Raw genomic sequence first — 17,141 nt, forward strand, 5'->3', positions numbered from 1 at the left:
CGAAGGGACGCGTTTACCTGTGAAGGTATCCGCGTCCCCTCGCGGGGCTTGCTGCGCTCTCCACACTATTCTATTCTCAACTCCACGCCGACGTGGATAGTAGGGCATGAAAAGGTCGGAGGACGCGTACCGCCGCCCCTCGCGGGCTCGCTGCGCTCGCCACGCTTCGGGTTCACGTTGATGGCGGGGTGGCGTCAACTACTTTTGGGGGGACATTCCACTGCTCTGTGGTTTTTTTGGGGGTTTTTGGCCCATTTACCATTCTTCCCTATGCTGATTTGGGTAAATTGATCCATTTAACATTGTTTCCTATGGGAAATCGTGGTCATCGCGGGTAAATTGAGGCATTTAACATTGTTCCCTATGGGGAAATCGTGGGCATCGCGTCTGGACCATTTAAGCATTTTTAGGTGCACACGACACGACCGACCCGATTTTTCAATGCATTTCAATGGAAAAATCGGGGGCATCGCGTCGGTCGCGTCGCAGGCCACTAAAAATTACCCCCGATGGCCGCGATTGTGGCCGTGCTAGGAAACCAGTACCAGCAGTTTTTTTCTTTGTGTGCATTTAACTAGCGTAACTACCTTTCTGCACAATCTTCTGTGCTATCTTCTTTCTAATTCAGTACTCGAAAAGGATATAGGAGTCCAAATAGAAAACAAACTGGGGTGTAGTGCTCATTGTAATTTATCAACAAATAAGGCCTACAAAACTCTTGCATGTATTAAAAGGGGCATGGAAACTAGGGATTCAAAAGTAATTATACCTCTGTACAAATCATGGGTTAGACCGCACCTCGCATACGGAGTACAATTCTGGGCCCCACACTATAAAAAGGACATCATAGAATTAGAAAAAATCAAGAGCAACAATGCTTATTAGGGGAATGGAGAATTTAAGCTACGAGGAAAGATTAAGCAATTTGGGAGTATTTACACTAGAGAAGAGACGTTTAAGGGGGGACATGCTCAATATGTATAAATACATTAGGGGCCAATATAAGGAACTGTCAAACACTCTTTTTTCTGCTAGACAGGAATCTAGAACGAGAGTGCACGAGTTTAGATTAGAAGAAAAAAAAAAATTTTCATCTAGAAGAGCAAAATTTCTTTACAGTCAGAACAATCAAACTTTGAAACTCTCATCCTGAAGAAGTGGTGTCGGCAGACACTATGGGTGAGATTTAATAGGATGAGAGATTCCGAAAGTGAGAGATTTGGTAAGAAATCTCCAGTTTTTTTAAAGCAGCAATCATTTACACTGAAAAATCAAACTGGTTTTGCAGTGTAAATAATTGCCGCTTTAAAAAAACTGGAGATTTCTTACTAAATCTCTCACTTTCTGAATGAGAGGTGCATGCATGCAGCATGGAGCAGTGGTGGTTTGCATGCAGCGCACCTATGGCTTTGATGTTCTCTATTTTACTCACCTAAAACGCTCCTTGATAAAGGTCCATTGTTTACGGACCGAAACGTCGGAGTATGGTGATATTATCCCTTTGGCCTACTGGCTTATTTGAATAATAAAAAACATTTGATTTTTATCAAAAACCTGACTGTTTTTGGATAAAGTGGCGAGTGCCTGTGTCTCTGTCTCAGAGAAACCACTTTCTGTAAATTGGAGTTCGGAGTACACTCTGCACCCCTTCACAGGACACCCCACCGTTGACTTTTGTCTTCCCCAGTGAGAGTGCGGTCTACACCTACATATATAAGTCGTATAAGACGACTTTTTAGCCCATAAAAATTTGCCTTCTAGTGGGGGGTCGTCTTATACGCCGGGTGCACGGCGTGATGTCGCCTTATATGCCGGGTGTGGCATATATTCATTAAAGGGTACCTCTCCTCAGCCCCCCCCCCTTCTTATGCATACGGTACCGTACCTTAATAATAAAAGATAGCAGTACGGTATTTGTCTGCAGCGTTTTCTTCAGCCTAACGGCCTGTCAGATTGCGCATTTGATGTCGGCAGCAGGCTCGGGTGTTTTCGGTGGGGCTCGGGGGGACTCGTGTGCCTGTGCGGTACCGTATTGTTAATGGCGATTTAATAAGACGCAAAGAAACAATAATTGAAAAGCGCGAGTTACGTATTAAGTCCGTAACCAGCGTACCCTTTATGCCTAACTACGTGCGAACAAAACGTAGCGCAGCGTAGCGTACCTTTATCGTGTATTATACACCAAAGAACCAATACCTTAATAAGAGATCCTTACGCAGTACTTTGACTCTGATCTGCGAATATACCTTTTAAGGACAGAGTCCGTAATAAACCTTTATCGCTAAATGCGAATAACAGACACAACCACGGTATAGAAGTAAGGAGGTAGGAACTCCACAAAAAGATGTATTTAAGTCCCTAATGGACAAAAGGGGGTTACAGAAATAGAAAATACAGGTATAACAAGTTATGCAATAGTCTAACAAAGTATATACTATACAGGCTCTACTAAGGGAAGAAAAACAGATACAAGACACAATCAGCCAACAATACACTAAGGATAAATACCGTTAATGCAACCGTTTACCGTCTCATCAAATATGCGAAGCGCAGTCCGGTCAGAGCTCGCTATCGTTCAGGGATGAACTATAGCCCGGTGGATAGTCAGGGAAAGGTAGATGTGCCGAAGTGACCGGGCAGCCCTGGGTCACCTATCTTATAGGGTCAGAAGGGGGAGGTCAAAGGCCATTCCCATTGGTCAGAGATCGTATGTCAGGTCCACTGTGATTGGGGGTAAGATGATACAACTGGTTTGACTAGGTGCAGGGGAGTGAACTTTAAGAGTCCTTTGTTTGATGGTTTCGGCGTCAGCAGTTATAAGAACCAGTTTCATCCAGATTCCTTTGTTACATACTTTCAAAAGAAACTGTCTCTGGAATATGGATTATGTCCATAACTATCGGGCCGTGTATATTGCGAAATATTCGCAATGACCGGAATACTTCGCACAATGAACGGAACGGTACTAAACATGATACAGACAGATGTATGCAGGGCTAACTAAGCTATGTGTGGCGTTCTAAACCTTTAACTACATTTTACTTAGTGTCAGTATGTATTTATGAATTTATGTGTGATAGTATGGCTACTCTTCTGGTCCACTTTGTCACACATACTCGGGTATGGAAACTTTATTTGCGCAACTCTGCGAACCAAAATGGCGGCCATACTATCCTAAAATGGCGTGTGTGCAACTAGACTTCCACAGTATGCATAAGAAGGGGGGGGGGGGGGACAGAGGAGATGTACCCTTTAATGAATACCGGTATATGCTGGTATTTATGCCTGGGGGGAGGACAGCGGCATCACTGCAGGGAAGCTGCAGATGAGGGGGTATTAAAACTTTATGTGGTGGGTTTTGCTGGGGCAGGACAAACCTGCCCTGATAGGTTTGTCCTGCCCCAGCAAAACCCACCACTCAAGGGACCAGACAGCTGCTAGTGACAGGGAGGTGTGCGGAAGAGGGGGTAGTCTTATATGGCGAGTATATAACAAACTATATTTTGAGTGGAAATGTTGGGGGGTCGTCTTATACGCCGGCAAATACGGTATATATATATATATATATATATTATTATTATTATTATTATTATTATTATTATTATTATTATTATTATTATTATTATTATTATTATTATTATTATTATTATTATTTTTGAGAGTGCCACCATCTACCTGCTATACACATTGTTTTTTTGGATTGATGACTCTCGCTCTCATTAAAACCAGAAGAAGGAGGTACCATGACAGGATTACAGGTCAGGATTAATTGTTAAATCCCCTAAAAGAAGAGCCTAGATCTACACCTGCTCTAATGTAGCATTTATTTAAAAGTAAGGGAGTCCTGCTGCTTGTTCTTATCAAACAACAGGGTATTTTTATTTCTAAAAAGGGTAAAATGATACATTTTCTGTGTTATGAAGTTGTGTGTGTTTGTATGTGGACAATGCCTGTAATCAGTGCAACTGCTGCATCACTTTACTGGCTATAATGAGGTTGTTTAATGCTGTAATGGCACATAGCACTATATTTCACTTAAGTAAATACTGTAGTAACTGTATCAATGTTATTTCTTCCTTGACAGATATGAGCGCATAGACTATTTGTTTTTGAATGCTGGGATAATGCCAGATCCTCAAATAAGCATTAAAGCTTTTATCAAGGGTCTTTTTTCAAGGTAATATATATTTCCACCTATTTTTTCCTGTAGAATTGTAACTGTACTTTTACATGATGTAGCACAAAATACAGTAATGGAACTGATTCAGGCTTCACACAAGTTTGTTTTGCTGATGGATCTTGCCATTATTAGCATTGCACTTGATTCATAGCTAAGCACCTCTCACTCGCATTTCTGCTAAATAGATGTTACTGGGCTGCATTTGTGCTTGTAGGCTATGGTTAGTCAGGTTGTGTATTCAGAATTGTGGGCTAAGGCAAGTTCTATGTGTATAGAGTACCAGGTATAGGACTAGTGTAGACTTCTATTCATAATATTGAAAGCTATGTACTAATAGGGTTTGTGCAGACACATTAATATGTACAACTGGGCAAATATTAATGAATACATGGTGCATTTGTCTATATGGATGGTAAGTATAATGCACACTACACACACACACTACACACACACAACACCCACTAACACAATCAAATCCCCACTATCCACGTCATACCCCCAGTGTCCACTTTGGCTTGGAGTTAACTTTAGGAAGTGTGGCGAGCGCAGCGAGCCACCATGCCCGAAGCGTGGCGAGCGAGAGGACGCGTACGTGCAACTCTGATTTACCCAAAACATGTTAAGACCTGTTTCTTCTGCGATTGCAAATTGTTAATCTTATTATAGGTACTGGAACATTTTCATTTGTGTTGTTACAAGATAATATGTCTCAATTGTTCCTACTCCTCCTGGGCAGGGTGCTCACCACCAGGCAGGGCAGCTCGGTGGGTATGTTTTCTCTATGTGATATCTATACTGTCCCTGCTTATATTCTCACCTACCTGGCTGCTGCAATGACCAGTTGCGCCGCTGATGGCTCCCTAGGCACTGTGCAGCTCAGCGGGTATGTGTTCCCATGTGTGCTATATCTGTACTGTCACTGCTTATAGGGTTACCTACCTGGCTGCTGCAACGACCAGTGGCGCTACTGATGGCTTCCTAGGTGCTGTGCTGCTCAGTGGGCATGTATTCCCCACATGTAATGGCTTAATGTAATGTATGTAATGCCCCCCTCCCCCATCCCTGGTTGATGCTGGTTGATTTTGTAAGCCATAAAAAATTCCTAGTGTGCGCAAGCACACATGGCCAATAAAGTTGTTTCTTCTTCCTACTTCATGGCAGCCTTTACAATGGGTTTAACCCATTCTTCCTCAAGTATAGACAGGTAGATTTTTCCTAGGATCCTCCTCCTCTTCCTCCTTACTACATAAGCCAGCTCCTCCCTCTCCTCCCTTAGTCTTTTTCCTGTCTCCTCTGTTTAGACAGGTAGTGCAGTGTTAGGTTTGTTATTTTGTTCTTACTTACAGCTGGCTGGTTTGCAGTCATCCCTGGGCAGCATGGGAATGGCGGAGCCTGTATTCCCCTCACTGGTATGGGCCGGAGGCAATACCTAAATTAGAAGGGCACCGATGCCTTCAATACGAGCGCTATGGAGTGTGTTGGCGTCCCCCTCAGGTTAGTCAAACGCGTACTGTAGCACATGGGAAGCGGCGTTCTGCCGGGCGCACGCGGCGCAGTGAGGTCACGCTGCGTTCCAGACGCGGCGTTATGACGCGCACGTTCCACGGCATTCGATGACGACTTCTGACTGTGTGTTCTGTATAGAAACCGGACGCTGCTAGCTCAGCAACTGCATATACATATAGCACTGGTTTTTAAACTAGCATGGCGGTTTCTACTGTGCACGGTGAGATTGCTATACTGGATACTATGGAGGAATCCACTCAGAAGCTACCGACATTGCTGCTCAGGTAGGTCCTCACAGAGGACTGGTTATTAGCAAAGAGTTTTTTGGTCTTATGATAGTTAGTAAGGGTTTCTATTTTCTTTATTTTAGTGTGCCTCCTGCACCTAGGAAGAAGCTGTGCAAGAAGAAATATGTGACTAAGGCCCTTATTCAGATCGGTGCGTACTTTCCCGAATTCCTACGGAGCGGTCCGCACGCCACGCTGTGCGGTGGCTTGCGGACATCGTCCGTAGAAATGCCCACCGGTCCTCCGCATTCGGGCGAAGTCACTCTTTAAGAACAGGGCGTGTTCACGGACGACATACAAACCATGCGTGTGTATATGGGAAACACTCAGATTCTGCACGGTCTGACAGCGTAAGCACGGTCTGACCGCGTATGCACGGCCTTACCACGTCAGAACGGACGGGAACCTGCCAGTACGCACCGATGCGGTGTACTTACGCACAAATCACCACCACTCTTATCTGAATTCCCAAATGGATCACATGACACACTTAGGCAATTATCAAACCTCATTGAAAAGGGATTGTTTATCCTGGTCATCTATTATTTATCTAATTGATCATTAAACACTTACAACCACTTTACATTAACCCTAACATTCCCTATGCAATAAAAAATGCTATCTACCCTTTTGCAGCGTACATAAGTAAACATCAACATTTTTTCTATTTTCATTATATTTATACTTATACTGTAAAATACTAAAATAACACACAGACAACTTCGTACTTAAACGTTAACTTTTATTTACAGAACATATATATAAAAAAAAAAAAACTCAATCGAGCAGGAGGTCGCAGAGGTCCTGCACATGGCCAGCCATACGCATGAGGTCCTCCTGCAGCCTCATTAGGGCCCCTCGCACACCCTGGGCTGCTTCCAGGTAATCTGTGGGCATGAGAAAGGGGGTACAACATTAATTATGCTACTCAGGTACACCTTGTACAGTCAATCCTAAGTACCTACACCATGAGAAATCATACATACAAACAAATACTTAGCCAATCCTGTATCTAATGGCAGAAAATATATGATCATGATGCTGCCACCACACACACACACACACATACACATACACACACACACACACACACATACACACACACACTTGTGTGACTCATACATTTGACAATGTATATATCAAAATCACCACAACACTTGAGGATCACTCACACTTCTCCTGGCCAAACACTCCCCAATCTACTCGAAACCTACACCCACTACAACATGCCACGTTTAGCCATACATATATACCTGCATGTTACTGCTTAATAGCTAAACTGCATAATAGATAGATAGATAGATAGATAACACATTAAAAGGCTACCCTAGTCACTCTACCCTATTACTTCATGATTCCTTGTCACATTGCCAGACAGGTGAAAGTGCAGCACTAATCTGCTTCCATACACCAAACCATTTCTAAGTTCAATACATCCTACATAAGTCCTTTCAAAAATACATGGCAACAACACAGGACCACTGGCTACAGGGGGGCCCAGGGGAACTGGACACTTGAGACTCCGTTAGAAATCTGGCCTGCTCATATTCCATTGATGTTTTGTTTGTCTTCTATACAAAGACCCTGCTTAAAGAAACACTCATCACCTACATGATGCACGGTACATGATGCATGCTGCACATTGCACGGTTGCAGCATGGCCCTATAAGGCCAAAGTGTGTCTGTTGTTTTCCATTTGTTAGGACTACTCTTTACTCTATTATAGCAAAATGTCATCATCTTTGCCACATAACTAACTGTACCTAAGTTAGTCATGAGTCATTGCGTCTACTTACCCCTGCCAGACACCTCCACCGGCTCTTCTTCCTCCAGACTTGGAGGCGGTGGCAACTCCTCAAGGGGTAGGGCCTCTTGGTACACGGGGGGGGGAGGTAGATAGTGGAGGTTGGTGATTGGCTAGGGGGAGGGGTGTGTGTACGGGTGGTGGAGGCGAGGTATTCCACCTCATGGTGGCCCTCAACCTCCTCCTCCATCTCCACCTGTCCCGCCTCCTCCTCCTCCACCTCAACCTGGCCCTCCACTTCCACCTCCAGGGCGACCTCCTGGACCTCAAGGGCGTCCTCCTGGACCTCCTGGCCCTCATCTGCGGCCTCCTGGCCTTCATCTGCGGCCTCCTGGCCCTCCTCCTCTCTGGCCTGTCTGGCTCTCTCCCGTGCTGTGGGTTAACCAAACAAAATGGGTCAGTGTCATTTGACATTGTAATCACTATACCAAGTACATATCCTAACCACATTATATATGTGTTATATATCACACATATAGTATATGGCATTTCTATGTCATAAACACCCAACTGACCTCATGTAATCTTATTATTCAATAATGTGAAAATGAAAACACTCACTGGGCTAGATGCACTAAGCTTAAAAAATGATACAATGGAGAGTGATAAACAGGCAGCCAATCAGCTCCTTCCTGTCATGCTACAGGTTGTGTTTGAAAAATGTCAGGCAGGAGCTGATTGGCTGGTTGTTTATCACTCTCCATTTTATCACTTTATGAAGCTTGATACATCTGGCCCTTAATGTTAATGATTAATGAATTGCGAAAAAACTTACAACGTTCAATTCGGCGTCTGAGCCGCTGTAGCAGCTCCGGCTGCCGCCTCCTTAGGTCGGACCATCGCTGCTCCAATTGGGCGACGGTCCTCCGCACATTGGTGCGGGCGAATATCCGGCGCCGGGCAGCAAGGTACGCCCAGCGCTTGTCTGCATTGGAGATGAAGGGGCCTGCACGCCCCAGCCTCCTCTCCATCACAGCCACCAGAGACAACAGCTCCGCGGTGCTGAAGGGTTGGGCTCTCTGGTAAGCTGCCATTTTAGGAGTGGCGTATGAGAAATTATCATGTCCTGTGATTGGTTGGTAAGGTCACTATTTGGTATTAACTTTATTATCCATATTGACATGGACATTGTGTATGCGCCCAACCATCGGCGATAACATCGCACCGCCAAGCAATGCGTGCTATAGCTTGGCATCGCTTAGCTGTACTTCGTATTACTTACTGTATGCATTTATGTGTATGCCTACATTTATGAAAAAAAAACACATACACATACTAGCACTTCTCCATTATATTGGACACCTGCCTGCCTACCTCCTACTGCTTATATATTTTGAACTAAACCCCCAAAATAAACATATATATATGTGATCATAAAAATTACATCTCCAAAGAAAATAATCACACCCACATCCCACACATACATGATGAAAAAAGTAAGAAATTCAATGTACTCACCAGACACGGATGATAAGCTCAGCTAAAAAAATGAATACATAAAATATGTTTTTAAATCTATGGACAATACGTGCAATATTGGGCTTAAACCAATACACCTCAAACCTAATACGTAGTGCTATTGCTATTGCCATTAAGAGGTCATGCTGCCTAATGTTTAATTAGGAGGACACTAAATTTAAATCATTGTCAACCTTGATGTGGTTTTTAGATCGGAATGAGGTTTGGTCTGGACAACATTCAGAAATGTACCTGAAGTATCTCATGGCCACAGAGTCCCGCAGCTGGTATCCACGTCTGCTTTCAGGGGAGCGGGATGGGCACATGGGCGGGTCTTGCGGCTCAGATGGAACCTCCCACTCATCAAAGGGTATCTCACGCCGCACAGCTATGTTGTGAAAACAAACACACAGGCCCACAATCCTCGACACCATTTCAGGCGCATACTGTAAGTCACCACCAGTGCGGTGGAGCACTCTAAATTGACCTTTCAACAGGCCAATTGAGCGCTCCACCACTTGCCTGGTGGCAACATGCGCCCTATTGAATGCCTCCTGTGGGCCTGGTTCGGGGGAGCTGTACGGCGTAAGTAGCCAGGGCGTACATGGGTAACCGGAGTCACCCAGAACCCATGCATCACGGCCTTCAAGCTCTTGGAGTCTTTGCCAAATCCCGGTTTGTCGGATAACATGAGAGTCATGGGCACTTCCGGGAAACTTCGAGTTGAAGGCGAGAATTTCCATGGATGGGCCACATACCACCATCACGTTCAGTGAGTGGAACAATTTTAGTTTCCTATAGATCTTCTCACTTCTCACCTGATGGAGGCACAAATGGTACATGGGTGCCATCCACAGCCCCTATCACATTAGGGACGCCAGCAATTTGATGGAATGCCTGCTGGCTTCGGTGAAGGGTCTCTTGGGCAAAAGACATGGCCATGAAGTGTCCCTTGCGCCTAAACATGGCTGACGTCACGCCTCAGGATTCGGCTGAAAGCCGGCAGAGATATTCCAGCAAGTACTGCCACTACTTGTTGGAAGGATCCCGAGGCGCAGAAATGCAAGACCGCCAGCAGCTGAGTGTGAGGCGGAATTGCTGTCATGATCCCATGAAGAGATTCTAGATCACTCTCAATTAAAGAGAGTATATCTAGAATTACATGTGGGGGTAACCTGTACCTAGTAAGTACCTCATCATCGGGCATCCCAAAGAGTGTCACCCGTGTGCGGAAGATTCTAGCACGTCCTGGCCTCCTTTGCCGACGAGTGGGGTGAGCCGCAAGTGCCCTTAGCCTCTCACCCATATACTGCATCACTGCTTCAGCAACCTACAACAAAAGGTTAATAAATAAGGAGACACCTATGCAAAGATTGGTCATGCTCAAAAATGTGACACATTTGATGCTACTATACGTATAATACAGGGGCGCCCAGTGTAGTCCCACAGATCCATAGTAATCTAGAATGAAGTTACAATAATATTACCTCACCACAGACCTTCTTAAAGACAAATGTATTTAAAACATGTAACAACTAAACACTAAGTAAGTATTACAGGTGTGATCAACTGCTCAATAACTAAAATGAAACATTTCAAATAATGCTGGGACATGTAGTTCACCATTATATGGTGCCACACAGGTTTAACATCTGTCAGTTAAATGGTGGGCAGGTAACATGTTTCTGTAATGCTAACAAGACTTTGCTGTACCAACAATCTGGAGCATGCGAGTGCTTACCTTAGAACCTGGCCCAATACAGCTCTGGAGACAAATGCACCTACCAGCAAAGCACTATTTATAGGTCTAGCACATGTGTTGTGCATGACATCAGTGATCACTATTGCATGACTTCTGGGCCGGATTTGAAAATGGATTGGGTAACTTACTTTTTATGGACAATCTCAACAATAGCACAGTACTACTGAACATTTACAGATAGCATTTAGGATTGCATAACGTTACAGATGTCCATTAAGACAAATCTTTAAACAGGTCACCTAAATTATAGTTTGCTGTTACGCCAGGTTTTGCACAAGCGAGTTGCCGCTACTATCGGTGTGGCCTATGCACCGCACACACACCACGGCGTACGCTGCCGTACGTGGCGCTTCCGCACGGAACGCAGGTTGTAGCTGATTTACGCCAATTACAGAAATAGTATTTAAAGATGGGCTACAAAGGCAAAAAAGTTGTTGCAAATATGGCTGGCACTGAATCTGAGGAAGAGCAGGTGTTGCAGAACCTCTTAGCCCGCATGGACTCCAACACCACCTATGTCCCCCTCAACCCAGACCAGCCAGTGGGAGAAGAGCAGCCAGCTGGGCCATCTACATCAGGCCAATCAGCAGCTGGCCCATCTTCAGCATCAGCAGAATCATTGGGATCACAACAGGTGGCTTCCCAACAGAGTAGCCTGGCCAGCACTTTGAGTACAGCGACAGGTGGCCGTGGCCGAAAGAGGCCAACAGAGGAACCAAGCCGCAGGAACATGGCATACGAAGCGCAGGAGCTTGCCATCCTGGTGCCCCGGGCACGGGATTGGATCGAGTGTCCACAGGACAGGTTGACACACACAAGGAGATGGAAGATCTGGGAGGACATAACGGCGGAGATTAATGTGGTGGCTCCACAAGTTCGTGAGACGGAGCACGTTAAGAAGAGGCAAGTTCATGTGTGTTACATTTGAGCAGTACAAGACCAGTAATGTTTACATTAGATGTTAGATGGAGTTGGTCAATGGCCGTCACGTTGCTTGGAAGCACAGACATGTGTGCCATGTCATTTAATTGATAGTTATTGTAGGGTGAGTGTGAGTGTATCTTCTAAGGGTTGGTTTTGGAATGTAATATAATGTAAGTTTGGTGTCATGAAGCACATGTTGTAATCTGTGGCAGATTGCAATGGGTGCTACAGCAAACATGAGGAGTGACATGTATTAATATGTAATCTTTGATTGCAGGTGGCACGACTTCAAAACCAACCTCAAGAAGAAACTGACCAAGCGGTGGGAACACAGCCACACCTCTGGGGCTGGCCCCATGCCATCAAAGCTGCAGCTCACCCCCCTGGAAGAGATGGCCGAGTGCTGCATTGCAGTCGAGGAGGTCCGGGGGGTGAGCACCATGGACAGCGAGTCCCCAGCGGAAGTCATGGCTTCTTTGCTTGAAGGTAATTATTTGCCATGCCATAAGTAGCTGGTTCGAATTTTGCATGGAATGTGTTGTAATTGTAATGTTCTCTTTCAACAGTATCCCCACCGCTTGGTCAAGAATCTCTTGAGGAGGTTGAGGAGTCTGTGCCACCTGCCCCCAGTAGCAGGCCCGTGCAGCAGCTGCAGCCACTGACCGCGGCTGAATTGGCCATGTGGGGGCATGTGCTTGGCAATATTCAGCAGCAGGGAGAGTCGGCATCAGAGCGGGTGCGTAGGACCGAGGAGGTCTTGCAGGGTTTGGTCACCAGCCAGCACAGTATCGCTGGGAGCCTGCAGGCTATGGCTGCCAGACAGCAATCAATTGCTGCTAGCCTGCAGGTGCTGGCTGATCAAGCCCTGCGGAAAAATGACCTCCTCCTCCACCATAATGACCTTATGGTGGAGCTAGTTGCCAGCAATAGGGTCCTAATGTCATCCGTTTCTGGTGCATTCCCACCATCAGCACTCCCTGCTGCCAGAGGGGGAAGACCATCCACCCCTCACCAGCATCTGTTCCACCTGGCCCACCATCTGGCCGTGGCCGAAGAGCTGCTGCACGTGGCAAGGAGCCTGCCAGGGGCAAACGTGCCCGCAAATGAACTTGTGTCCGCATTAATCTCCACCCTTATGTCTTCCCAAATCTTTCATTGAGCTGTGTGTGTCAGCTTCCTGTGTCCAATTCCGTGCCGAGGGTAGCCACATTTGCCCTCGTTTCGCATGTCATGTTTGGTTCCCCTGTTGGCCTCTTTCGGCTACCATTACTGTCTGCTGTATTTGAAGTGTTGGTGCTATAGGTTTGTTGTGAAGCCACCTGATGTGTTCCTAATGATTCTGCTGTGGCTATGTATGGGCAAAAATCATGTCTTCATTATATATAATTTAGTTTTATTCCTGGCATGGTACTTTTTATTTTTTGCCGGTTTCCATTTTATTTTATAAGTTCTTGTAGTAAAAAATTTATTTTCACCCCCAAATGTGTGGTTCAATTGATACATGTCGAAGTGACATGTGTATTTTTATTATTAATATTAAGTTGTGTCCACTATTTGCAATGTAAAAGTGTTTGCAAAGTGCAGCATATATGTGTGTGTTTAGTAATGGACCATTTAAGCTGCAATGGTTCCAATTGAAGCAGTGACAAGCGTGTAATTAATGAGTAAAGGAGTGGATTGTATTGTGTTCAGCTGACATTACTTGTAGTGATTAGGCGTTCCGAATGCCTAGCGCATGAACGAGCGGTGTCCGCAAAGCAATACTTGCTTATGAACACCGCATATTTCTTGCCGTTTTGTTCGCGTGTATTCAGTGTGCTGTCCGAATGCACGCCTACGAAAAAAATGCACTCCCCCGTGTCCGCCCATATTTTTTCCGCCCAGTTTAGCCCACTTTGAAACTACGCCCCTGTGTAGTTCCGAATGACGCCCATAATACGCCCATATTTCCCGAGTGTTTGCGGTGCACATTTCTGTACGGTATTAGTGAGTACAAGTACGGAGACCATGCGTGGCACATGCGCATAGCGCTCCCCACGCATGCGCAGTAGGCTAAAAACCGCTATCCGAAAGTACGCAGAAATATACGCACCAACCAGAATAATGCCCTAAGTTGTGTTTATCATGTGATAAGGCGTTATCTGGAGATGCAGAAGAGGCATTATGTCTGGATTGTTCTAAGCAGGGAGATGCAGAACCAACAGTGTCAGATCAGTTAAATAACATGATGGATTGGATGAAAAATAATTTTGTATCTAAAGAAGAGTTTAATAACAAGAGGCCTAAGACATGGCGCAAAATTTCTCTGATGATAATGGTTCTTGTGTGTCAAGTTTGGAATCTGGAGAATTGGTCGAGGAAGTCCGTCATTTTAATTTGGAAGTGGTGGAATTAGTCCTAAAGAACTTATATAAAGCATTAAATTATAAAGTGCCTGTCAAATCAGAAACTGATGCGTTATTTGAAGATAGAGGAAAGAAGAAAAGGTGTTTTCCGGTGCACAAGGTTGTAAAAGATTATTATAATGAAAGAATGGCTCAATACGGATAAGAGAGTGGGTACGTTTAAAAGGTTAGACCGTATGTATACGGTACAGGATGAGGAATTCCTGAAATGGTGTGCCATCCCAAAGGTAGACGCAGCGGTAGCTGAACTGTCTAGAACAACTATTCCGTTAGAAGACGGGGCATCGCTAAAGGATCCAATGCATAAAAGAATGGAGAATGCATTCAAAAGATTGCATATAGCAAGCGCCGTATCCATGAAATCTGGAGTTGCAGTTGCATCAATATCCAGAGCCCTTAGGTTATGGTGTGGTGGAGCATTGCAAGATGACCTTCAGGAGAAACTCCTAGGGATCAAATTATAAAAAAGTTAACGCATATACAAATGGCAGTCGAATATATGTGTGAGGCTTCATTAGATGTTATTGACTATGCAGCGAAAGCAGTTACATCAGGAGTTGTGGCTCAAAGAGCTTTATGGCTTAGGGCCTGGGCGGCGGACTCCCATTCCAAGAATAGATTGGCGAGGTTACCCTATAAAGGCTCGTTTTTTATTTGGTACCAAGTTGAATGCAATGATACAGAGAATGTCAGGGGGAAAGTCGGTCAGGCTCCCTCAAGACAAGAGAGGAAAATTTGGGAGTTTGTACCAAAGGCAAAGTTTCAGGCAAGCGAGGTCGTACAGACCAGGTCGCCCTTATAGGGACAGATATGCTCCAGCAACCTCCAGAGCATTTTTTCATCAGTCAACTAGAAGAGGTTTTCAGAGACAATGACTGTCCAGCCCCCATGGAATCCTTACCAGTAGCGGGGAGACTACAAAAATTTGTAAATATATGGACCCAGTCGGTTCAAGACAAATGGGTTATAAACATAATAAAAGGATATCAGTTAGAATTCCTTACAAGACCAAGAATGGGTAAATTTTTGGTTTCAAGACTTCCAGTATCCAGAGAGGAGAATGAAGCTTTAACCCCTTACCGCCGCAGCCTGTTTTTGCCTTCCTGACAGAGCCCTTTTTTTCAAATCTGACATGTATCACTTTATGTGGGGATAACTTTTTATTGCTTTTACTTATCCCAGTGATTTTGAGATTGTTTTCTCGTGACACATTGTACTTTAAGTTAGTGGTAAATTTTGGTCGATACAGTCTGTTTTTTTTTTGTGAAAAATACCAAAATGTCGTAAAAAAATTGAACATTTTGCAAAATGTTAAATTTTCTGCTTGTGAGACAAATAATCATACCACTCAAAATAGTTAATAACTAACAAAGACCATATGTCTACTTTATTTTACCATCATTATTTCAACCTCCTTTTAATTTTTTTGGACACTAGGGGGCAGCAGAGACAAAATTATACACAGAACACAGAAAACGCTGCAATTGGCTGTTCACATTTGAACAGCCAATCGCAGCGATCGCCGATGGGGGGGGGCATCGCTGCCCCCCCTGGGCCACGAGGGAAGATGTCTGCTGTCAGGGACAGCAGCCATCGTCCCTCTGTCACTGCGTCTATAGACGTGGTGACACTTTAAAGTCATGACACACATTTATGCCATGCGTCGGGAAGTACATCCCGACCATGACGTAAATGTACGTCAAATGTCGGGAAGGGGTTAAAGGAAAGTTTAAAGGGATTGATAGACTCAAGAGCAGTCGAAAGTCCCTCTGTCAGAAAAAGGTTCGGGGTTTTATTCCCGGTTGTTCGTCATAAAGAAGGTGTCCAGAGGATTCCGAACTATTCTAGATTTAAGAAAACTGAACAGAAACATGTGGAAGAAAAAATTCCATATGGAAACGTCAAAAACAATCCTTATGTGTCTAAAGGTGCCCATACACTAGTAAGATTTATCTTCAGATCTGGCTGGTTGGAACAAAAACATGGCTATGGATGAGTGACAGTTTGTCAGTTTTCCAACATTTCCAAGCAAATGGTCAACTGTCATTTGCTCTCATCCATAACCATGTTTTTGTTCCAACCAGCCAGATCTGAAGATAAATCTGCGTGTGTATGGCCACCTTAAGGCAAAAACACTATCTAGTATCCATAGATCTAAAGGATGCCTATTTCCATGTTCCCATTCGAGAAGCAGACCGGAGATATCATCTGAGATTTTGTATCAGAGAAGAGCACTTCCAATTTACATGTTTGCCATTCGGCCTTACATCATCATTAAGAGTGTTCACGAAAGTTCTGGTAACCCTAATAGCATGTCTCAGAAGAAAAGGCATCATGATTTGGGCCTATCTGGACGACTTGCTAATATCAGGTCGATCAAAAGAAGAAGCAGTAAAAGCGTCAGAACAAGTGATACAATTTCTAAAAGATCACGGTTGGCTCATAAATTGGGACAAAAGTCATTTAGTAGCGTCACAAAGTATACAGTTTCTAGGGATAAAAATAGACACAATAAAATTTGAAATATCGTTATCCGAAAGAAGGTGCGAGAAAATCCAGGAATTACTTCAAGTGGTCCATTCAAGGAGATATGTCCCATTAGGAGTGGCACTAAGCCTATTAGGAATGATGGTTTCGGCCATCGACATCGTACCTTGGGCGTGGTGGAAAATGAGGCCGTATCAGTGGGCTCTTCTAAAATATTCAAGAGGTCAATTCGCCATGGACAAAATAATAGAAATTCCTTGTTCAGTAAAATAATCACTTCTTCTATGGTGGGAAAGCGATCGTCTGGTCAAAGAACCTCTTCGCTGTT

General features: G+C 44.5%; 1 protein-coding gene across 1 annotated transcript in view; it reads left to right on the forward strand.

Moving 5' to 3' along the window:
- Positions 1 to 17,141, forward strand: part of HSD17B7 (hydroxysteroid 17-beta dehydrogenase 7) — a 135,934-nt gene that overhangs the window by 19,352 nt on the left and 99,441 nt on the right. Inside the window, exon 3 of the mRNA XM_083156674.1 lies at positions 4,085 to 4,177. Coding sequence (XP_083012800.1) covers positions 4,085 to 4,177 — 93 coding nt within the window. The remainder of the gene's footprint in view (positions 1 to 4,084; positions 4,178 to 17,141) is intronic.

Source organism: Crinia signifera, chromosome 8 (genome assembly GCF_055691185.1).
Source record: "Crinia signifera chromosome 8, ASM5569118v1, whole genome shotgun sequence".
In the NCBI taxonomy this organism is placed as follows: domain Eukaryota; kingdom Metazoa; phylum Chordata; class Amphibia; order Anura; family Myobatrachidae; genus Crinia; species Crinia signifera.